The sequence below is a fragment of the Peromyscus eremicus genome, chromosome 4 (assembly GCF_949786415.1).
Source record: "Peromyscus eremicus chromosome 4, PerEre_H2_v1, whole genome shotgun sequence".
NCBI classification, from domain to species: domain Eukaryota; kingdom Metazoa; phylum Chordata; class Mammalia; order Rodentia; family Cricetidae; genus Peromyscus; species Peromyscus eremicus.
The window spans coordinates 99,880,536-99,903,004 of NC_081419.1; the positions used below are offsets into that span (position 1 = coordinate 99,880,536).

Below are 22,469 nucleotides of genomic sequence, written 5' to 3' on the forward strand. Positions count from 1 at the left end.
ACTCACATTTATTGTAAGAGATATTAGTCTACAGTATTTTATTTTTATAATGTTTTTTTACCTAGATTTGGCGTGATAGTAACACTTTCTCAAGTTAGACTTTGCTCTTGCCTCTTGAGTATTTTGGAAGAGGTGTAATGTTGGTGCTTATTCTTTTTAAAATATTGGTGGAATTTACCAGTGAAACTGGTTATCTGGATCTGTGCTTTTTGTTGTTGGGACGTTTCAATTACTGATTCAACCTCTTTAGTAATTGTAATTTTTTTTTTTTTGATTTTTCGAGACAGGGTTTCTCCATGTAGTTTTGGTGCCTGTCCTGGATCTCACTCTGTAGACCAGGCTGGCCTTGAACTCACAGAGATCTGCCTGCCTCTGCCTCAGGTGTGCGATCTTAATCATCTTTTTCTTTGTGGATCAGTCTTGTCAGATTGCATGACTTCAGGAGTTTTTTTTAGTGTGCTGTTCACTTTGTGGATCAGTCTTGTCAGATTGCATGACTTCAGGAGTTTTTTTAATGTGCTGTTCAGGTCATCCAGCCTGTTGACATATACTATTACAGTACCATGACGCTTTATCTTCATTGTCAGCTTGATATGAGCGCATAGGAGATTACCCGGGCACACCTCTAACTTTGTGCAGTGTTTCTAGAGTGGATTAACTGAGAGGAAAAACCATTTTAAATGTGGGAAACACCACCCTATGTGCTGGGGTCCAGAGGGGACAAAGGGGACAAAGGAGGAAGCCACTGAGCTTCAGCATCTCTCTCGATGCTTCTCCATCAGGATAAGAACTGATCTGTCCCGCCTTCCTCAGTATAATGGACTCAATCTTCTGAAAAATGAGAAAAATGAACTCTTTGTTTCAAGGTATGCATGTCAGATAGTTTGGTTACAGAGATAAAAAGCTAATAATGCAATTATCTATTTCTGTAAAAATGGTAGTGGTTTCCCTGCTTTTATTTATGGTTTTCATAAGTTCTGATATTTTTTTGTTTCTTTTTTTTCTCATGCTGTTTTCTAATTTCTGTTTTATTTTGTTCACCCACTAGTAGCTCAAGAATAACAGAAAAATCACATATTAGCAATGGGGGTGACAAATTACATACCCACTTGGAAAATAATTTGACATTATTTTGATAAGCTCAAAATTTTTCTGCCCAACAACCCAGTCTTTTGTACCATTATGTGTCTTGAAATAGTTTCAGCATGAGCTGAGCCTCTCTGATAGGTTGCAGTATGCAGAACTGTGCTCAGGAGGCATGCCTCTGTGCTAAGCCACTGGGGATGAGTCCATTAAGGTGATGACCTGCCTTTAGGTGCTGTCTCTGCCATATTTACACTGAGAACAATATAGGCTTCAAATTCCTCATGTTAACTTGTTTGAAGATTTTTTCCAAGAAGCATCTGGCTCCATTAAATTTTCTCCATTTTTTGTTTTCTTTTACTTGTACTGGCATTCACTCTGATCACTGCTGTTTTCTTTTTATGCTATAGTTTTTTTTCTTTAAATATTGCCCTGTTTACATCCCCAAAGTCTTAGTTCATGTTCTCATTTTCACTTGGTTCAAACAATTTTCAATTCTCTGCTCAATTCTGATTTCACCTATTGCTATTGAGAAGTATATTATTTACTTTCTGATTTTTTTTGAGATGTTGCTATAGATCTCATCTTTTTATGTGAAAATGTGTTTTCTGTGGCTTCAATTATTCTAACTTTATCAGAATAATTCCCTGGTTCAGAATGTGTAAACGTATCATTGAGAAAAGCAATCAGCTGTGGATGGGGTAGAACAACACGGAGGCATCGGGATCAGGGCCCAACCTTCATGAATGTGACATTGACGTGAGAGTAGGCACATCTCCTCTCTTGTACTTCTTTTCTCTCCATTCTTCTGTCTCATTTTTGTCATTCCACCTCCTCCCACGGGTGCCCCCTGGACCATGGGCAGCCTCTTTAAGGCCTGTATTCCTCAAGAAAATGGGTACTCTCCCAACGCCACCATCCATCAGTTGCTAATACCTCTTCAGTTAAGGTGGGACACTGTAAGCCCTCGCCCATCCACTCAGGATTTTAGCTAGCTTCATCTGGTGTGGATCTTGTGCAGCAGTCACAATGGACCCTAGGCTAATACTGCCTAACTTCCCTAACTGAGCCAATACTGCTCATTACAAACTGTCTATTTTGTGGCACCCAATCCTAGCAATACAAAATGTATGAAGCAGGAGAGATACTTAATAAAAGCCAGATCAATTTTTTTGCCAGTGTTGTTCAAGTCTTTCATATCACTTCTCATTTTTCACATATGCTACAAAATATTAGCAGGAAGGCATTAAAATCCTGAACTATACTGATGTAAATGTCTATGTCTTCTTGAAGTGTTAATGAGTTTTCTATTAAATGTGTTTTGAAGAGTTTTATTATTGAATAAAAATTTAGGATTCTTATGTCTCACAGATCAACTAACCATTTCATCATTAGACTGTTATTCTTTGTTCTTCGTAACATTACCTTCTTTGAAATCTACTTTGTACGATTGGTTAAAAAAAACTTCAAAGGTTATACAACTTTTTTGTTGTTGTTGAGTAAGGATGATGCATTTCTGGCTTCAAAAATGTTTTTAAAAATTTACTGTTTGAGGATTTCTTATATTCATATAATGTGTTTGGACCCAAACTGCCCTCCTTTTCTTTCCTTCAACTCTTCCACATTGCCCACAGCGCTACTTTACCCTCATAACTTCATGTACTCTTTTAAACCCACTGAGTTGTTAGTGCTTGCCAGTGTGTGTATCTGGCCATTCACTGGAGCATGGGTGGCCTCTTAAAGGTCCACACCCATGCAGAAAGCCCACACTCTCCCGTCCACTATCTGCCAGTTGTTAGCCGCTCTTTAGCCAGGCTAGGACTTCGTAAGCCCCTGGCTTTTGTGTGTGTGCTGGATTGTGTGTGTACAGTTACACCTCTGAGTTCATATATGCAACGGACCTGCCAGTCTGGAAAACGCTGTTTCATGGCCGTCATCCACTACCTTCGGCTCTAGCAATCTTTTTGCAGCCTCTTGTGTGATATCATTGGGCCTTGGTAGAAGGTGTATACCTCAGATGTCCCATTTAGCGCTGATCATTCCAAAGTCTCTTATTCTCTGTACATGACCAATTGTCAGTCTCTGTATTAATCATCACTGTCATGGGTACTTTTCTATTGCTGTGATAAGACACCATCATCAAATAACTTATAAAAAAACTGTTTAATTTGGGGCTTACTATTCAGGGGGTTAGAGTCCATGATCATCATGGTAGTGAGCATGGCAGCAGGCAGTAGCTGAGAGCTCACATTTTGAGACACAACCATGAGGAAGAGACAAACACTGGGAATGGCATCAGTCTTCTGAAATCTCAAAACACATCCCCAGTGTCACACCTCCTCCAACAAGGTCACACCTCCTAGTCCTTCCCAAGCAGTTTAACCAACTGGGGACCAATAGTCAAGCATATGACCCTATATGGCCATTCTAATTCAAACTACCAGAGTCAACCAATGCAAAAAAGCAGCTTCTCTGATGAAGGTTGAAAACTATACTAATCTATGGGCATAAAGATATGTATAAGCAAGCAGTTTAATACTGTGTCTACTTAGCAGAATCATTGTATTATGTTCTCTCTTAGGGTCTATGACATACACAGGCATGGGTACTTGGCCTAATTAATGGCATCAGGCATGATTTCCATCTGGTGGAATGGGCTGATTTTATTTTGCGATTTTGTTGGAGATACTTGCTGTGCCTTTGACCTGGATTTCTTTGCCTTCTTCTATACCTGTGGTCCATAATCTTACTCCTTTTACGTTTCAGAGTATTGGAATGCCCCATTCACAGACTTTTTGAAAGACTCATCATTTTATTTTGATTGAGTGATCTAATTCCTCTCCCTTGTCTTCAAGTCCTGGTATCCTCTCTTCCACTTGATTTATACTTTTGGTGAGGTGTTTCTCTGAGCTTACTAGATTTAATGAATTTTTCATTTCAAGTTTCATTTTGCTTTTGGCTTTCTGTATCTTTATTTAATTCTATTTTCATATCTTGCTTTGTCTTAATTATTTTATTCAACTCTTTGCTTGTGTTTTCTAGACCACCATTCTGTATTTATTCATATGTTCCTTGAGTTCCTTGAATGTATCTAAAATTGCTATTTTGAATTCATTATCTCATGTGTCATCTAAGTTGTTTTCCTCAGGGAACATTACTGTGGGGGTACTAATTTTTTGAAGAGACATGTTGTTTTGGTTTTTCATATTGTTTGTGTTGGGACTGCATGTACAGAGTAGTGTTACTGTCTATATGGTTTGAATATCTGATCCACCTTTGCTGAGTGGGCATTTGGATTTCTGTTCATTGTCACCTGAACTTAGCTGATCTTTGAAATTGCTGGGTGGTGCTTGAGGTTCAGTCTTGGGGATACAATGTTGATATGGAATTGGGGTATCAGTGGTCCAGGTCAATGTTGATATGGAATTGGGGTATCAGTAGTGGTCCAGGTCAATGTTGATATGGAATTGGGGTATCAGAAGTGGTCCAGATCAATGTTGATATGGAATTGGGGTATCAGAAGTGGTCCAGGTCAATGTTGATATGGAATTGGGGTATCAGTAGTGGTCCAGGTCAATGTTGATATGGAATTGGGGTATCAGTGGTCCAAGTCAATGTTGATATGGAATTGGGATATCAGAAGTGGTCCAGGTCAGCTAGGGACTTCTTGTGGAACACATGCTGTGTACACAGTACTTAGATAGGTGTGGCTTGGGGTCAAAGCACAGGGTTAGATGGGCATGGGCAGTGCAGCCTATGGAAGGTGAACAGGGTACTGTGCACATTCCTCTGATGTGAACTTTGGTCCTAGAAGTGGGGTAGCACTACCAGTGAAGGGCTTGTACTGTCGTGTGCACTGTTTCAGATGGCAGTGGTTGGGAGTCACAGTGTGGGCCACCTTCTAATTTTTTGCATCATTTTGGAGAGCCAAGCTTTTAAGCAACTTTAGGAGTATTTATTCTTACTGAAATTCTTCTGGTCAAACAGTGTCTCTAGTACTACCAATTTCACTTTCTTCTTATTTTTTTTCCAAGATTCAAATTCTCACCTTTCTGAAATAACTAAAGGCTCTCTGTCTGACTACCAGGTTCTCTTCTAAATTCTCAGTGTTACTGATTTGTAGTAGGCTTTCTGTTCTGTTTACCAACATATAATAACATGCAAAGATACAACTCTATTATTCACTAGAGTATTGGCTCTCCCTTACATTTTCTGGCTGATGAAGAATCCAGTTTGTTGAAATCCTTATTGGAATTTTAACTCCTCTAAAAGAAGGAAGTTTAAATGGGATTTTTAGTCTGTGGAAGGCTCAAAAATTCATCTGTGTAAAAAACTTTTGTGTTAATATTACTTCTACTGAAAAACATTATGCTACAAATAAATGTTTTTGCATAATTTTTAAATGTCATTTACCTTGAATTTATGGAGAAACCACCACCAAAAAGAGTCATGCAGAAGAGCAACAGAGCAGTCTGACAAAATGTGGATTTTCAAGACTTTAAGCACCTTTTCCTAAGGATAACAAATTAAAACATGTTACTAAATATATTTATGTAAATATGCTTTATACAAAGTATAACTAAAGGTAACAGAACTGACTGACAGATATTTAGCAATACACATGAATGATATTAACTGTCCTAGTAGTTACATTAAAATCGAAAAGTGAAATTAAGCTTGATGACATACCTTATTTAGCCAAATATAATTAAAATATTTTCCTATCAACATGTAATTGATAAAGTATTAATTAAATATTTTGCATCTTTAGTGCTAAGGTTTTGAAAACAATGGAATGTATTTTATACTTATAGAATATCTTGATTTGAACATTAAATTTTCATCAGAAATACTATAATAGTATTTCTAGATTCATAAATACATGTTTACATAAAATAGATTCATAAAATATATACTTGTAATTTTATTCCAAACATAACTATTTTTTAACACGTACATATTAGTTTTTATATCTGTATGCAAATCTATTAAAAGAAATTGAATAAATATTTTAAGTTATCAGTCATACTGGCCACATTTTATTTGCTCAAAAACTACACATGAGAGAACAGAGACCCACTGCGGTACCAAAGGTGAAGCTAACCACCAGAAGGCCAGCTCCCAATTTAGACAGAGCCTCCCTGCTAGATCAGAGGTCACACCAGCCACAGAAATCCAGGCCACAAAGACTAGAAAACCAAAGAGGAACCAGAAACCAAGGAACAAAACACCCATCCAACAGACAAACTCAGAAATCAGAACTCAGACCTAATCATTTGAAACCCTGATGCCTAAATGCCAGTGTAAGAATACAATAAACACCAGCAAGGACAACATGGCACCATGAGAACCCAACTATCCCATGACAGGAAGACCTGAATATTCTAATGCAGCTGAAGCACAAGAAAATGACCTTAAAAACAACTTTATGAACATGATAGAGGTCCTTAAAGAGGAAATGAAAACTCCCTTAAAAAAATTGAGGAAAAGACAACCAAAAAAAAATTAAAGGAAATCATTAAGTCCCTTAAAGAAAGCTGGTTGTGTGTGTGTGGAGGGGGAGGGGTGAGGGGGAAGGCAAAGGATTGAAATAGAAGCAACAAAGAAGACAGAGACAATCCAATCAAACTAGTGGGAACTCGTGAAATTTACATCAATGGCTTTGGAGCCTGCATGGGACTGGACTAGACCCTCTGCATGGCAAGACAGTTGTGTAGCATGATCTGCTTGAGGGGGGGCGTGGCGGTAGGATTAGAGTCCATCCCTGGTGCATGAGCAGGCCTTTTGGAGCCCAATTCTATTTGGGATAGGGGGAGGAGCTTGGACCTGCCCCTACTAAATGTACCTCCCCATGGGAGGTCTTACCTTCTTGTATGAGGGAATGGGGGAATGGGTTGGGAGGGGGAGGCTGGGGGGGCAGGAGGAGGGAAAAAAAGGAAACACAAACTGAGAGAATTCAGAAAATGATGAAAAATCTGACAACTTGCAGACTCTAAGAGACTATGGATGCCCAGACTACTATACCCAGAAAAACTTTCACTCTCCATAGATGGAGAAAACAAGATATTTTATGACAAAATCAAATTTAAACAATATCTACCCATAAATCCTGCCCTACAGAAGGTACTAAAAGGAAAATTCCAACTCAAGAAGTTAACTTTACTCACAAAACAAGGCAATAAATAATTTCATACCAGCAAAGCCCAAAGAAAGGAAACACACATGCAAACACACACACACACACACAAATACCCCCACCCCCAACAACAACAAAATAGGAATTAACAATCACTGGTCATTAGTATCTTTCAATATTGATGGACTCAATTCTCCAATAAAAAGACACAGGCTAACAGAATGGATACAAAAATAGGATACATCCTTCTGCTGCATACATGAAACACATCTCAATATCAAAGATGCCTCAGAGTAAAGGGTTGGAAAAAGATTTTCCAATCATATGAACATAACAAGCAAGCTGCTGTAGCTATCCTAATATCTAACAAAATAGACTTCAAACCAAAATTAATCAAAAGAGATAGAAAAGGACATTCATACTCATGAAAGGAAAAATACACCAGGATGATGTCTCAATTCTGAACATCTATACCCCAAATAAAAGGGTACCCACATTTGTAAAAGAAACATTACTAAAGCTTAAATCACCCATCAAACTCCACATATTTGTAGTAGGAGACATCAATAACCACTCTCACCAATGGACAGGTTGTTCAGACAGAAACTAAACAGAGAAATAACAGAACTAACAGATGTTATGACTCAAACGGACCTAACAGATATCTACAGAACATTTCACCCAAACACAAAAGAAGATACCTTCTTCTCAGCAGCTCATGGAACCTTCTCCAAAATTGGCCAAATACTTGGTCACAAAGCAAATCTTAACAGATACAAGAAGATTGAAATAACCCCCTGTATCTTATCAGACCACCATGGATTAAAGCTGAATTTCTTTTTTTTAATTTAATTTTATTTTTAAAAATTTTATAATTTAATTTTACATATCAGCGTCAGATTCCCCTGTCCTCCTTCCTCCTGCCCCCCCTCCCCCAGCCCATCCCCCATTCCCATCTCCTCCAGGGCAAGGACTCCCCTGGGGATTCAGCTCAACCTGGTAGATTCAGTCCAGAAAGGTCCAGTCCCCTTCTCCCAGGTTGAGCAAAGTGTCCCTGCATAGGTCCCAGGGTCCAAACAGCCAGCTCATGCACTAAGGACAGGTCCCGGTCCGACTGCCTGGGTGCCTCCCAAACAGTTCCACAAAGATACCTCCACAATAGACTATTGGCAATGGTCAAGAGAAAGCCCGAACTGACCTATTCTGGTGACAGGATGGCCAAACACCCTAACTGTCATGCTAGAAATCTTATCCAATGACTGATGGAAGCGGATGCCGAGATCCACGGCCAGGCCCCAGGTGGAGCTCCAGGAATCCAATCGGCAAGAAAGAGGAGGGATTGTATGAGCGAGAATTGTTGAGACCAAGATTGGAAAAAGCACAGGGACAAATAGCCAAACTAGTGGAAACACATGAACTATGAACCAATAGCTGAGGAGCCCCCAACTGGAACAGGCCCTCTGGATAATAAAGCGGAATTTCAACAACAACAGAAACAACAGAAAGCCTACAAACTCATGGAAACTAAACAACTTTCTACTGAATTAGCACTGGGTCAAGAGGGAAATAGAAAGAAATTAAAGACTTCCTAGAATTCAATGAAAATGAATGCACAACACATCTAAACTTATGGACACAAGGAAAGCAGTGAAAAGAGGAAAGTTCATAGCACTAAGTGTCTGCATGAAGAAATTAGAGAGATCTCATACTAGTAACTTAAGAGCACACCTAAAAGCTCTAGAACAAAAAGAAGCAGACATACTTAGGAGGAGTAAATGGCAGAAAATAATCAAACTAAGGCTGAAATAAATAAAATAGAAACAAAGAGTACAATACAAAGAATCAATAAAGAGTTGGTTCTTAGAGAAAAATCAACAAGATAGACAAACCCTTATCCAAACTAACTAAAAGGCAGAGAGAGAATATCCAAATTAACAAAATCAGGAGCAAAAAGGGAGGCATGACAACAGATATCATGGAAATAAAAAAAAAATCATCAGGTCATACTTCAAAAACCTGTACTCCACAAAATTGGAAAATTTAAAAGAAATGGACAATTTTCCTGATAGATATTACCTACCAAAATTAAATCAAGATGAGACAAAAAATTAAAATAGATTTACATCCCCTATTTACAAGGAAATAGTAGTAGTCATTAAAAGTTCATAGTAGTTTTACTCATAACAGCCAGAAACTGGAAACAATCTAGATATCCCTCAGCCGAAGAATAGATAAAAAAAATGTGATACATTTACATAATGGAGTATTACTCCGCTGTTAAAAACAATGACATCATGAAATTTGCAGGCAAATGGGTGGAACTAGGAAAAAATCATCCTAAGTGAGATAACCAAGACTCAGAAAGACAAACATGGTACATACTCACTCATAAGTGGGTATTAGCTGTAAAGTAAAGGGTAACCGTGGTGCTACAATCCTCAGACTCAGAAAAGCTAAGTAACAAGAAAGGCTCAAGGGAGACACACGGATCTCACTGTGATGGGGAAATAGAATAGACATCACAGGTGGATGGGGGGGAGGGGTGTAGACAGGGGGCAGGGATGGGAACAGGAGGGATCAGGTTTGTTGAGGATGGAGGGAGAGAGTACTGGGAGAGACAACTGGAATCAGGGGGCATCTCTGGGAAGAACTAGAAACCTAGTGCAACAGAAACTCCCAGGAATCTATGAGGGTGACCCTAGCTAAGACTCCTAGCAATGGGGGATACAGAGTCTGAACTGCATCTCCTGTAATCAGGCAAGACTTCTCGTGGAGGGATTGGGACACCAACCCAGCCACAAAACTCTTAATCTACAATTTGTTCTGACTACAAGATGTGCTGGGTAAAGGTGGCACAGAAATTGTGAGAGTGACCAAATAAATAATGACTGGCCCAGCTTGAGACCCATACCATGAGAGGGACCTCACCCCTGAGGGCCAGGACCTGGAGGCAGGACAGCCCAGAGACCTAGGACAGAACCAAACAGGACTGGAAAAAAAATCAATGAAATGATTCCTGAAGACAGTCTGCTATACTCATCGATTGTTGCCTAGTCCAACTGTCAACAGAGAGGCTTCACCCAGCAACTGATGGAAAGAGACGCAGAGACCCACAGCCAAACCTTAGGTGGGTCTCAGGGAATCCTGTGGAAGAGGGGGATGAAGGAGCCAGTGGGGTCAAGGACACCACAATGAAACTCACAGAATCAACCAATGTGGGCTTATAAGGGTCTCACAGAAACTGAACCGACACAGGGAGCCTGCATGGAACTGACCTAGGCCCTCTGCATATATGTTACAGGTGTATAGCTTGATCTTGTGGAACTCCTAACAGTGATAGGGGCTGTCTCTGACTCTGTTGCCTGCTTTTGGGACCCATTCCTCCTACTGTGTTGCCGCATCCAGCCTTAATAGGGGAGGTGGTGCCTAGTCTCACTAGAACTTGTTATCTCATGGCTGGCTGATACCCATGGGAGGTGTGCTGTGGTGGTTTGAATGGGAATGGCCCCCAGAGGCCCTTAGGGTTGAATATACAGTCCCCAGCTGGTGGAACTGCTTGTGAAGGACTAAGAAGTATGACCTTATTGGAAGAGAGTGTGACTGGGAGTGGGTTTTGAGGTTTAAAAGTTTGGTGTCATTCCCAATTAGCTCTCTCTGCCTTCTACTTGGGGCTCAAAATGTGAGCTTTCAGCTTTTCCTGCTGCCACGACCTTTGCTTTGTCATCATGGACTCTAACCCTCTGAAATCATAAACTCAATTCAACACTTTCTTTTATAAATTTCTTTGGTTATAGTATTTTGTCAGAGCAACAGAAAAATAACTAAGATACCAACACATTTTCTTCTGATAAACATGGTTAAACATCACTAAAATCCAAATTTAACATTTAAAGAATCAAGTTTGCTTAACATCTAACTTCTCCTAGTTTTAAATAAAGACCTGATTCATTAAATCACATTCTCAAGTTTTATTATAGAATAAAAATAAAATAATGTTTATATACCTCAAAGTTATTGGTTCTTAAAACAAAAAGATAAATCTGTTTAGCATCCAAATGTCTGGGTAATTGCGTTAGTTCATTTTTTTTGAATCCTGAGAAGCTGCAACCCTAGAAAAAAAATGGAAATGTTATTTAACAAAAATTATTTCTCTTCTTAGTATAGTGGATTCATATGACTTTAGAAGACAGATAAATATTTAATTATCATTTAGCAAACATAATTTTGCTATTTTATGTTACTACATTAAAAATTATGTATTTTCCCTAGGAAAATTTTCATATATTTTGTTTCTGAGAAATTAACAGCATTTGTACACTTGTGAGCCAAATTTTAAAACAAAACAGAATAATTTTTTAGGACATATTTTGGTATATACTGAAAATATCAAGTATTTTAGATAAAGAAACAAGAACAGGGTAGAATAGAAAGTTTTCTAAGCCTGTTCTCAACTCTCTTTCTTGGAGCACACATTTATAGTTATATCTACAACTATAGCATTATAAGCATTCTTTTGGCTCTACATAATATATCTGATATATAATCTGACAATACAGAAAATTGAAATACCTCTATATTCTTCTCTGTCTCCATTTCATCTGAAAGCTGGAAAATTCAAAATAAAGTATTTAAAATTCTAAGTTAAAGGATTTTTACATTAAAATCCTGATAAATAAACCCCTAAAATATTTATATTTAACAATAATTAATAAAGCTTTGGTTCACACAATCACTTATTAAATAACCAAAGGAAGATAGATAGATAGATACATATACATATATATGTATATATATATGCATGCTATGGATTATTCTCATTGTTAATTAATAAAAAAATGATTGGTTAATAGCAGGGCAAGAAGAGATTGGGTGAGACAGTCTGACACAGAGAGAACAATAGGAGGAGGAAGGGCAGGGTCAGGAGAGTCTCCAGAGAAACCAGCCAGTCACTGAGCAAGCAGGATGTGTAAAAAATGAAGTAACAATCCATGAGCCATGTGGCAAAGTATATATAGAAATATGGGTTAATTTAAATGCAACAGTTAGCTAATAACAAGCCTGAGCTACCTGCTGATCATTTATAATTAATATAAGCCTCTGTGTGTTTATTTGAGAGTGACTGTGGGACAGAAAAACTTGTGTCTACATATATACATATGTATATATATATTACATATATTATATAATATATATTAAAATCAATCTCAAATAACTTATGATGTGATGATTTCAGGGCTCTAACATCGTGTGTCAAAAAATAAGTTCCTAGATCTTCAAGACAGAAATGTTGCTTAACAAAGACTAAAAGGACATTTTTAAAGCATTATCAGTTCTTATCTGTAGAGTGACAGTATTTACATTTCTGATGAAAATACATTTTTGAGGGATGGTAAACACAAATATCATACCATTATCTTCCTCTGCCTACTGTGTTCCTTTAAGAATGTCTTGTATTTTTCCAGATTTGTAAATGAACCTTTAAGAAAAGGGAATTGACAACAATGAAAAAAATCAAAAACAAGAAAATTCTAGATAATTTAAATATAAAACTATTCAATGAAATCAATTAAAATTTTGACAAGTCACATACTCTTAATAAATAATGGAAGTATTGTTTATCTTGTTTCCTTTTGTTTTTCCAAAACATCCAGCCCCATCTAACATGACTATGGTACTTTGGCATCTAACATTTTACCTCAACTGATATCTAACAAAGAAGCCACATTTTTCAAATCACTCAGCTATGTAGATTTGACAGTTTCAAGATTACCTTAAATTCAATAAATGCTGTGCATGGCCCAGTGAAAGATATGTGCACAGTAATTTATACAATGTAAGACTTTAAACTACTTCTGATATTCATATATTGAAAATAATTAATATATGTGTGTATATATATATATACATACCTATTTTTAAAGGAGGAATATATGAAAGAAGATTTTTCATATTATTCTCTGCTTACTCATAGATATTTTCTCTACAAAAATAATACATGTATATATGTATACAAGCTACATATAGTTTATATATGCATATACAGAACATATATAAATAAAAATATATTAATTAGATGCATATATATACTACATATACCTATAAATTAATGAAATTTTTAAAATTTAAAAATTCAACATGAAAATTTTAAATTATGAATTTAATATGGATTTAAACACATTCTTGGATTTGAAAAATCTAAAGTCAAAGGATATTACATATCTAAATGATATAACTAATCAAATTTATATAGTAAACAGAACAGGCTTTATTAGCATAGCCAGTATCATCATGTTCAAGCATTCTGTGTAACAAGATGACTCATTAAGTCAGGAATAAGAGAGTAGAGAAGCCAGCATGAAACTGGGAATTTTGGAGTCAGCAGGTCCCCAGTCAGCACAGGATGGAAGCTTTGCCTCCAGCTGGACAATTTGGTGGTAATTATGCACTCCCCTGGCCTTTGAGCTCACTTGTCTTCTTACTGTCATCTACCCCAAACCTGGTCACCTAGGCCTCCCTCTTAATCACCTCATGAATAATATGCATGCCAACACTGAGAGAGCAGAAAAGCACCTGAACAAAGAGACTCAATTAACAACCTGCATCAGATGCACAAGTACCAAAGGACAGACAAAAGTAACATGAAAAAACAATTTTGATGCTCCCCCAAATTACCAATCTCATAATAACAAACTGCAACAAGAATTATCAGGAAGATTTTATGGACAAAGAATTTAAAAGAATGATTTAGCTATGCTCAAATGACTCAAAGAGGATATGAATATACTCAAAGAAAACAAAACAAAGAGATGAATGATATGCAGAAGTCATTCCAAGGGAAGAATATAGAATTTAATAAAGAGAGGGAACTGTCAAGGGAAACTCAAGTTGAAAGGATGCTGGAAGTGAGAAACTTAATAAGCCAAATAAAATGTCAATGGAAAGCCTCATCAGCAAAAATTAAACAGAGAAACACTCGAGTTAAATAACACGATAAATAACAGACATCTACAAACCATGTCAACCAAACATGAGAGAATGCTCATTCTCCTCATTAGCCCATAAACCTTCTCCAAAATCGATCACAAAATAAGACATAAAGCAAGTCAAAACAAATATTGGAAAGTTAAATAACATCCTGCATTTACATAACTATACTGGAACAAAACCAGATATCAACAGCAATAGAACCCAGAGAAAGTACATAAACTCAAGGAATCATAATACTACTGAACTGTAATTAGACAAGAAAGACATCAGTAAGGGAAAAAATCCTGGATGTGAATGAAACTGAAAACACAACATGCCAAAATCGAAGGGACACAATGAAAGAAGTCCTAAGAGGAAAGCTAATGGTAAACATAGAAAAACTCAAATCAGTCCCATTAAAATTAGGAACAAGACAAGTGTTTCCACTCTTTCTATTCAATATAGTGCTTGAAGTGTTACCTAGAGCAATGCAGCCAGACACAAAAATAAGAAATCAGAATAGAAAAAGAAATAAAGAAATCCTTATTTACAAATTATATGATTTTACATACAAGAGACCTAAAGAGTCTATCAAAAAACTTGCAGATCAGATAAATACTTTCAGCAAAGAGGCAGGATACAAAAAAAGGTATATTGAAAATGATATAAAGGTGTCAGTCTCATTTACCACAGAGAGAGAGAGAGAGAGAGAGAGAGAGAGAGAGAGAGAGAGAGAGAGAGAGAGAGAGAGAGAGAGGGAGGGGTGGGGGGAGGAGGGAGGGAGGGAAGGACGGAGAGACAGAGAGAGAATATATCTGGGAAGAAACCTAACCAAGGAAATGAAGGCCCTCTACAATAAAACCTGTATGACATTGAATAAAGAAATTGAGGGGACAGCAGATTGGAAGACCTTCCATGCTCATGGATCAGAATATTCAATATTGTGAAAATGGTCCTCCTGTCAAAGTAATAGCAATCACAAGCAAAATATCAAGATCTCTCCTCACAGATAAAGAAAAATCTCAACATTAGAGAACAAGATCTTTGTCTCAGGCACTAATACCAAGAACCTATAAAAAAAAAGATTACCCTCCTCAAGCTCTGAAACATATCAAGAAACAAGCTAAGTAAATGAACAGACAGAAGTGTAATTGCCAACACATTCTAAGAAGTCATCAGGGAAAATACAAACTGAAAATACGTTTATATTCTACTCACCCAACCAGAATGATGAACGTCAAGAAATCTGACAATAAATGCTGGTGATGATGTGGAGAAAAGGGAACCCTTGTTCATTGCTGGAGGGAGTGTAAACCAGAGCAGCCATATGGAAATCAGATGGAAGTTTCTCAAAGAATTACAAACAGAACTACCATATGACACAACTATACAACTGCTGACATATATACACACACTCAAAAGTCTCCACATTCTACCACAGAGACACGTGGTCATCCATGTTCACTGCTGCTCTTTTCACATCAACAAGGAGATGGAACCAGCCTAGATATCCATCAGGTGAATGGAACCAGCCTAGATGTCCATCAGATGACTGGAACCAGCCTAGATGTTCATTAAATGAATGGAACCAGCCTAGATGTTCATCAGATGAATGGAAGCTACCTAGATGTTCATCAGATGAATGGAACCAGCCTAGATGTCCATCAGATGAATGGAACCAGCCTAGATGTCCATCAGGTGAATGGAACCAGCCTAGATGTTCATCAAATGACTGGAACCAGCCTAGATGTTCATCAAATGAATGGAAGCTGCCTAGATGTTCATTAAATGAATGGAACCAGCCTAGATGTTCATCAGATGAATGGAACCAGCCTAGATGTCCATCAGATGAATGGATAATGAAAATGTTGCATATACACAATACAATTTTATTCAGCAATGAAAAAAGTAAAATTATGAAAATTTTAGAAAGTGGATGGAGTTGGGAGTATATTAAGTGAAGCGACGCAAACTCAGAGAGATAAACCAGGTATGTACTCTTTCATGCAATATACATAATGTACACAGCCTGTAGTGTACATATACACATACAAATGGGTGTGGTCAACTCTTGAAAATTGGAGAGGAAATAAGAGAGGGTAAAAATTAGTGCTGACAGGGGTGAGGAGCAAGGAGACATAAGTGAAATTAAAGTAGAAACGTGACTTGGAAAGAGCCACATGGGAATTAAGGGGGTGGAGAAGAGAAAAAGGGACATGAATCTAATAAAATACACTTTGCCTGAAATGCCATAATGATATCTAATACCTTGTATACTGATTTTTAAAAATTTGAAGAATAAGACAACAGCTACTATTATTATTTAAAAATTATTCTGGAAGTACTGATCAATACAATTAGATAGGAAAAAGTTATATAAATACCAAGGTTAAAAAATTATCATTGCTCAAGGAAATATATCTCAGCAATTAATTTCTTTTACACCAAATACTATATGTACCTACAGGCTAACCTCAACCATGTGGATCAGCTCCCACTCTATTACTTTGATTTCTACATTTACTATTGATGGAGGCTTGCTTCTTAAAGCATCAGTCAGCACATCTTGTTTCCCTGAATCCCTGAGGTTTTGTTACCTCTATTCCAGTTTAACAAAGTTAATAACTGTCTTAGGCTTGTTCCAGTAATCCTTTCTTTCAAACCACATCCTCAAGTCTACCTAAAACTATTTATTAGGTCCTACTGGATGATGAGATTTTTAAACATGTAGTTTTAAGATATTTAAACTTTGGAATTTCATTCCTTATGAGAATACACATAGAAGCAGCATATACAGACAGACAGACAGACACGTACACACACACACACACACACACACACACACACACACACACACACACACCACTGACCATTACTTTATTCACATAAAAAATAAATCTTACTTTTCTTGGAAATCATTCTGTTACAATCAAGTAAATTGGAGGAATGCTGTTTCAAAAGATAGGAACTGTCTTTTAATCTTGTCTCCATGATGCTGACAGCTTCAAATATTCGAGGAACATTGGTCCACAGGTAAGAATAAATTGAAGCAAATGAAGTGTCCTCTTCTAGTCTTTTCAGAGCATCATCCCATATATCACTGTCTCTAAAATGAATATCCCTGGGCCAATAATCCTGCATAAGCAAACATTTTACATCATTTGAATAAACTTAAGTCAGAGTTTAATGAGTGAAAATTGGAATTTTACTCTAAAGCATTATTTTTATTAAATGTTTTAAAAATAAATTTCAAAATAATTAAAACCTCACAAAAGTTGCAAAGTTGCAGAAGCTTTCTAAAAACATGTTTTTGGGGGAATCATTTGAGCATAAGTTGCTGCTTTAGTGGTCCATTATTTTTCAATACTTTAGTATCTCTGAAAAAATGAGAGCATTCTCCTTAAAAATAAGAATTATAAGAATCAAAAATAGTTTTAATGCATTTTCCTATCTAAATTAAACTGTTGAAATTTCATCAGTTGATCTAGTGATGCCTTTTACAGAAAAAATAAATTTAGAATCATAAATATTTAGGATTGCATTATTTTAGTATTAGTCCATTTAAGTTTAAAACAACCCCTCAATATTTGTCAGGAAAGAAAAAGAATTAGGGAGCCCAACAGTTGGTTTTTCCTTCTATTTCTTCTAGCCTTACTGACATGCAACAAAATTATACATATTTATGATAAATAACATGCTCTTTTAATATCTGTATAAACTATGAGATGACTAGCTAAGTGCAAAGCGAAGAACATACTCATTGCTTTGCATAGGTTTTGCTTGTTTTTTATGGTGAGAAATTTAATAATTATTGTCTTGGCAAATCTAAAATATGTATTAACTAGAGTCACCATACTGTCTACTAGATCTCTAGAATATATTCACACTACATAATAGAAACTTTTATATCTTTCAATGCATTTCTACTCTTATTTTTATAAGTCCCTGGCAACCATTAGGCTATTCTCTGCTACTGAGTTCCACTGTTTTAAATTCCTTATGTGAGTAGAAAATGTAGCAATGGTCTTTCTGGGTCTGGTTTATTTCATTTAGAATTTTTCTCGGTTTATATACATGATTGCAAATGTTTTGCATGGTTTGTGGATGTCTAAAACAGTCATAAGGAATCATACTATTGATTATCTACCTAAAAATAACCCTACAATAGATGTACATAAACTGTATACTTCAAATGAAATTTTTTCATCTGAGCTGACAAAGCTCCTCCCAAGAGCCAAAGACCATCTACCAAAACACCAACATTAGGCATGAGGAGCCATCTTTTGAGTTGTTGGCCAGGGCTGTTGAAGAGACTCAAAAACATATAACCTATTGCTTCTGCCCTAGGTTGTCCTTCAGAGATGGAAGATAAGTCCCTACTGCTGAAGACAGCATACACTTCAGAGGGATGACCCAGAGGCCTCTGAGCTATAACTCACCTAAAAGCCTTCTCCCTGAGAAGCTTTCATGGGACCAGAAGGCACCATGCAGGATTCCTAAGGAGGGAAGGAATCAACAGACTCACTCAGCTATGATGCTATGAATGACCACAACAACCAGCATGGCACACATATGTTGGTGGTATTCAACAGCTCTCTAATCCAATTTAAGACCTGCCTAACAAGAAAGAAATCATGCCTAGTACTGGAAGACTAGTTATCTACCCAGGGCTAGTAAAGTCATAGATCTTGGAGGAGAACATACATCTTCTACTTTATTAAATCAGCATAATCCCTAACTACATTCTAAATGTTATTCCTTATACCCACAAATAAGTGTAGTCCTCACTCATCATCAAGGATACTTCTCTTTGTAACAGATAGAGATCATTACAGAAAATTACAGCCAATCAAAACACACAGTTGTAAAGCCCCTTCTCAATAAATAGATCTCCAAAACAGCTGTGTCACCTCAGGCTCATGAAAAAATGAAGAAGAGGGGGTGAAAAGATTTTAAGAGCCAGAGGTCATAGAGTATGCAGTGAGATTGTATCTGCTAAGGATGTCAGAAGCTACACCCAGAGTCACACCAAACATAAGCCTAACAAGGACAACAATAAACATGCTAAAGTGAACAGAGCAAAAGCTCATGATTCCTCAACCCAACCAAAGAACTATGGACATCCAAAGAATGCTTAGAGTGTAATAGTCTTCCCCAGGAAAGAGAATAGCAATCAGTTGTCCAACACCAAATGGCCATCCCTGAAGACACACATACAAGTAACATATAGATTGAGCAAATTATATTTAGAATTAATACACACACACACACACACACACACACACACACACACACACATATATATATATATATATATAACAACAATTAATAAAAACAGAGAATAAGGAGAGATATGTGGGATAGTTTGGAGGGAGAAAAGAGAAGGGACACATGGTGTAATATATTATAATCTCAAAAAATAAAGGAAGTAATAAAATTATTAAGTTCCTTTACTGCAGAGTAAAAAATAAATGGAGTGAAGAAGAAACACATAAAGTCGGAGAGAATCTTTTCCAGCTATAAATCTGATATAGAATTAATATCCAGAATATACAAAGAACTCAAAAAAACAGTCAAGGAAACAAATGACCCAATCAGAAATAGGCTGCGGATTCAAACATGCAGCTCTCAAGAAAGAGAGAGAGAGACAAGGGAAGGGGGCGAGCTAAGAAATATCTTTAAAAGTGTTCAAGATCCTTGGCAATTACATAAATGCAAATTAAAACTTCATCTTACCCCAGGCAGAACTGCTAGGATAAAGAAAACAACTAATAAGTGCCTCCAAGGATTCTGGGAGAGAGGGACCCTCATTAACTGTTAGGATTGCAAACTTGTGCATCCACTTTGGAAATCAGTATATGGAATTCTCAAAAAGCTAAAAGTAGATCTAACATGTGATCTAGCTATACCACTTCTTGGTATATACCCAAAGGGCATTACGTTAGACTCCATAGATAGTTGTTTAACCATGATTACTGTCATTCCATTAACAATAGCTAGGACATGGAAACAACCTAAATGTCCTCCAACAGATAGATAATGAAAATATGGTACATATACACAATAAAATACTATTCAGCTATTAAACAAAAAAGTAAAAAATTTGCAGGTAAATGGATGAAGACAGAAAACATCCTGAGTGAGGTAACCAGACACCAAAGACAAATATTGTGTTTTCTGATATATGGATGTTAGCATTTAAGCCTTCTATAGGTATGCTACAATTTATATATCCTCAGAGGTTAGGTTTCAAGTAAGGGGCCAGCATGGAAAGGAGGATGCCCCAAAGAAGGGTAAGTAGAATAAATAGTTATGGAGAGACAAGGGGGAGACTGGAGTAGGAGAATTAATAGGGAGGGGTGGATGAAAGTGGTAAGCAAGGGAACATGGGGAGGGACAACTAACACTAAAGGCCATTTGAGGGGGTCATATAGAAACTACTACCATAGAAGCTACCTAAAATATATACTTATATGAAAGAAATATAAATGGAGTCACTAAGTAATGAGGGAGACAATGTCCCAACTGGACATGACTCATCACCATGTGAAACCTCCAGTCCCAGGAATGGGTTATATCTAGTTGAGTCTTTAGCCAAAGGGGCCTCAAACATCTCAGGCTATTCCCATGGCTATTGGTTACTCTTCATAAACTGACGGTAAAGTACTGTTGCTGAAGACAACACTTACATATCTCATCGAACAGGGAGAAGTCAAGCTAGTGTCTAATTAGAGCTTTTACCCCTGCTGACTAGTGTTCATGGTACTTGAAGATATTCTTCTGCACTCTACCAGAGGAGAAAGGTAACCATCAACCCAACCATAAACCGTGCAATCAACCCAACCATAAACCGTGCAATCTACAACAGTGACCTGCTTACAAGATATGCTGGTACAATAGGGGCACAAATGTTGTGGGAGTGACCAACCACTGTCTGATCAGATTTAAGGCCCACTCCAGGAGCCACCCATGCCTGACACTGTTCCTTGAGTGACTATGAACTTCAGACTGGGAAAGTCATGGGCCTAGGGGAAAACCAAATACTACTGTTCTGCTAAAGGAACATAGGAATGAAATGACTTCTAGAAGTCTGCTATATCCATAGACTAGTGCCTCACATAGCCATCATCAGAGAAGCTTCATCTTGCAGTAGATGGAAACTAACACAGTGACCCACAATTGGAAAACATGCAGAGAGATATTTTAGAACACTAAGTCCTAAATGGGATGTCTTCATCAAGCTCCTCCCTTCAAGGCTCAGGGATCTATGCAGAAGAGGAGGTGGAAAAATTATACCAGCAAGAGGGAATGGATGATTTCAAAGAAATGGTTTCTTCCAGATACAACAGAACCAATGCATATATGACCTCACAGGGACTGTGGCAGCAAGCACAAGGCCTGTACTAGTTCAAGGCAAACAGGATCTCAATGCTGAGAGAGAAAGTGGACACAGGCTACCACCCCTACCCAAGAAGCTATCTGCAATTGACACACTCTTGTAAAGGAAAAATTGGTTTTCTCCTATGGAGTCTCATTGGCATATTAACTACACTTAAATGTAGGCCTCATGCCTAGCAGTAAATAGCTAACACAAAACGACTCAATGATATTTTTGTATTTTTTTCCTTAAATTGCTTTGTTGGGCATTTTTTTGTCTTATTGCTATTTTACTTGTATATTATAGTTTGTTAGTTTGTTTTTTATGAGGTGTGTGTGTGTGTGTGTGTGTGTGTGTGTGTGTGTGTGCGCGCGCGCGCGCGCGCTCATTCTTGGTGCTTTGTAAATTCTGTTTTGTTTTGGTTTCGTTTTATTTTGTTTTTGCTTGTTTGCTTGCTTGTTCATTTGCTAAAGAGAAAGAGAAGCAGAAGGTGTGGAGTTGAGTGGATGGGGAGACGGAAAAGGACTGGCAGGAGCTGGGGGAAGTGGGAACCTTGATCAGGTTATTTTGTATGGAAAACTGTTTTCAATGAAAAAAAAGAAAAAAGAAATAAACTTTTAGAAATCAGTTTTATTTATTTCGCTTTTAAACGAGATTCTTTCTCAAAACATTGGGACAAAAGCACTCATATAAACACATACATGCACATGAAATTTCATTGCCAATAATTTCATAGCAAATTCTATTCATATTTTACATAAGTGGAAATAAATATACTTCAATTTATTAAATTTCAACAGACCTCATTAAAAAGTCACCTACCTTTTAAACTGACATCTTTATTCTCAAATATACTTTATCTCAAAGTATAACAAATCCTAGCTTCACATTTGCAAATGAGTGAAC

At 37.1% G+C, this 22,469-nt stretch overlaps 1 protein-coding gene across 3 annotated transcripts in view; it reads right to left on the reverse strand.

The window, feature by feature from the left end:
* Fam227b (family with sequence similarity 227 member B) overlaps positions 1 to 22,469 on the reverse strand; it is a 172,430-nt gene that overhangs the window by 133,114 nt on the left and 16,847 nt on the right. For all 3 annotated transcript variants that reach the window (XR_009378886.1, XM_059261309.1, XM_059261310.1), the window contains exons 4-8: positions 17,089 to 17,320; positions 12,628 to 12,695; positions 11,789 to 11,824; positions 11,224 to 11,328; positions 5,497 to 5,595 (exon numbers count right to left, since the gene is read on the reverse strand). Coding sequence is in view for 2 of the 3 variants with exons in the window: in XM_059261309.1 (XP_059117292.1) it covers positions 5,497 to 5,595; positions 11,224 to 11,328; positions 11,789 to 11,824; positions 12,628 to 12,695; positions 17,089 to 17,320 (540 nt within the window). In the remaining variant the exon portion in view is untranslated. The remainder of the gene's footprint in view (positions 1 to 5,496; positions 5,596 to 11,223; positions 11,329 to 11,788; positions 11,825 to 12,627; positions 12,696 to 17,088; positions 17,321 to 22,469) is intronic.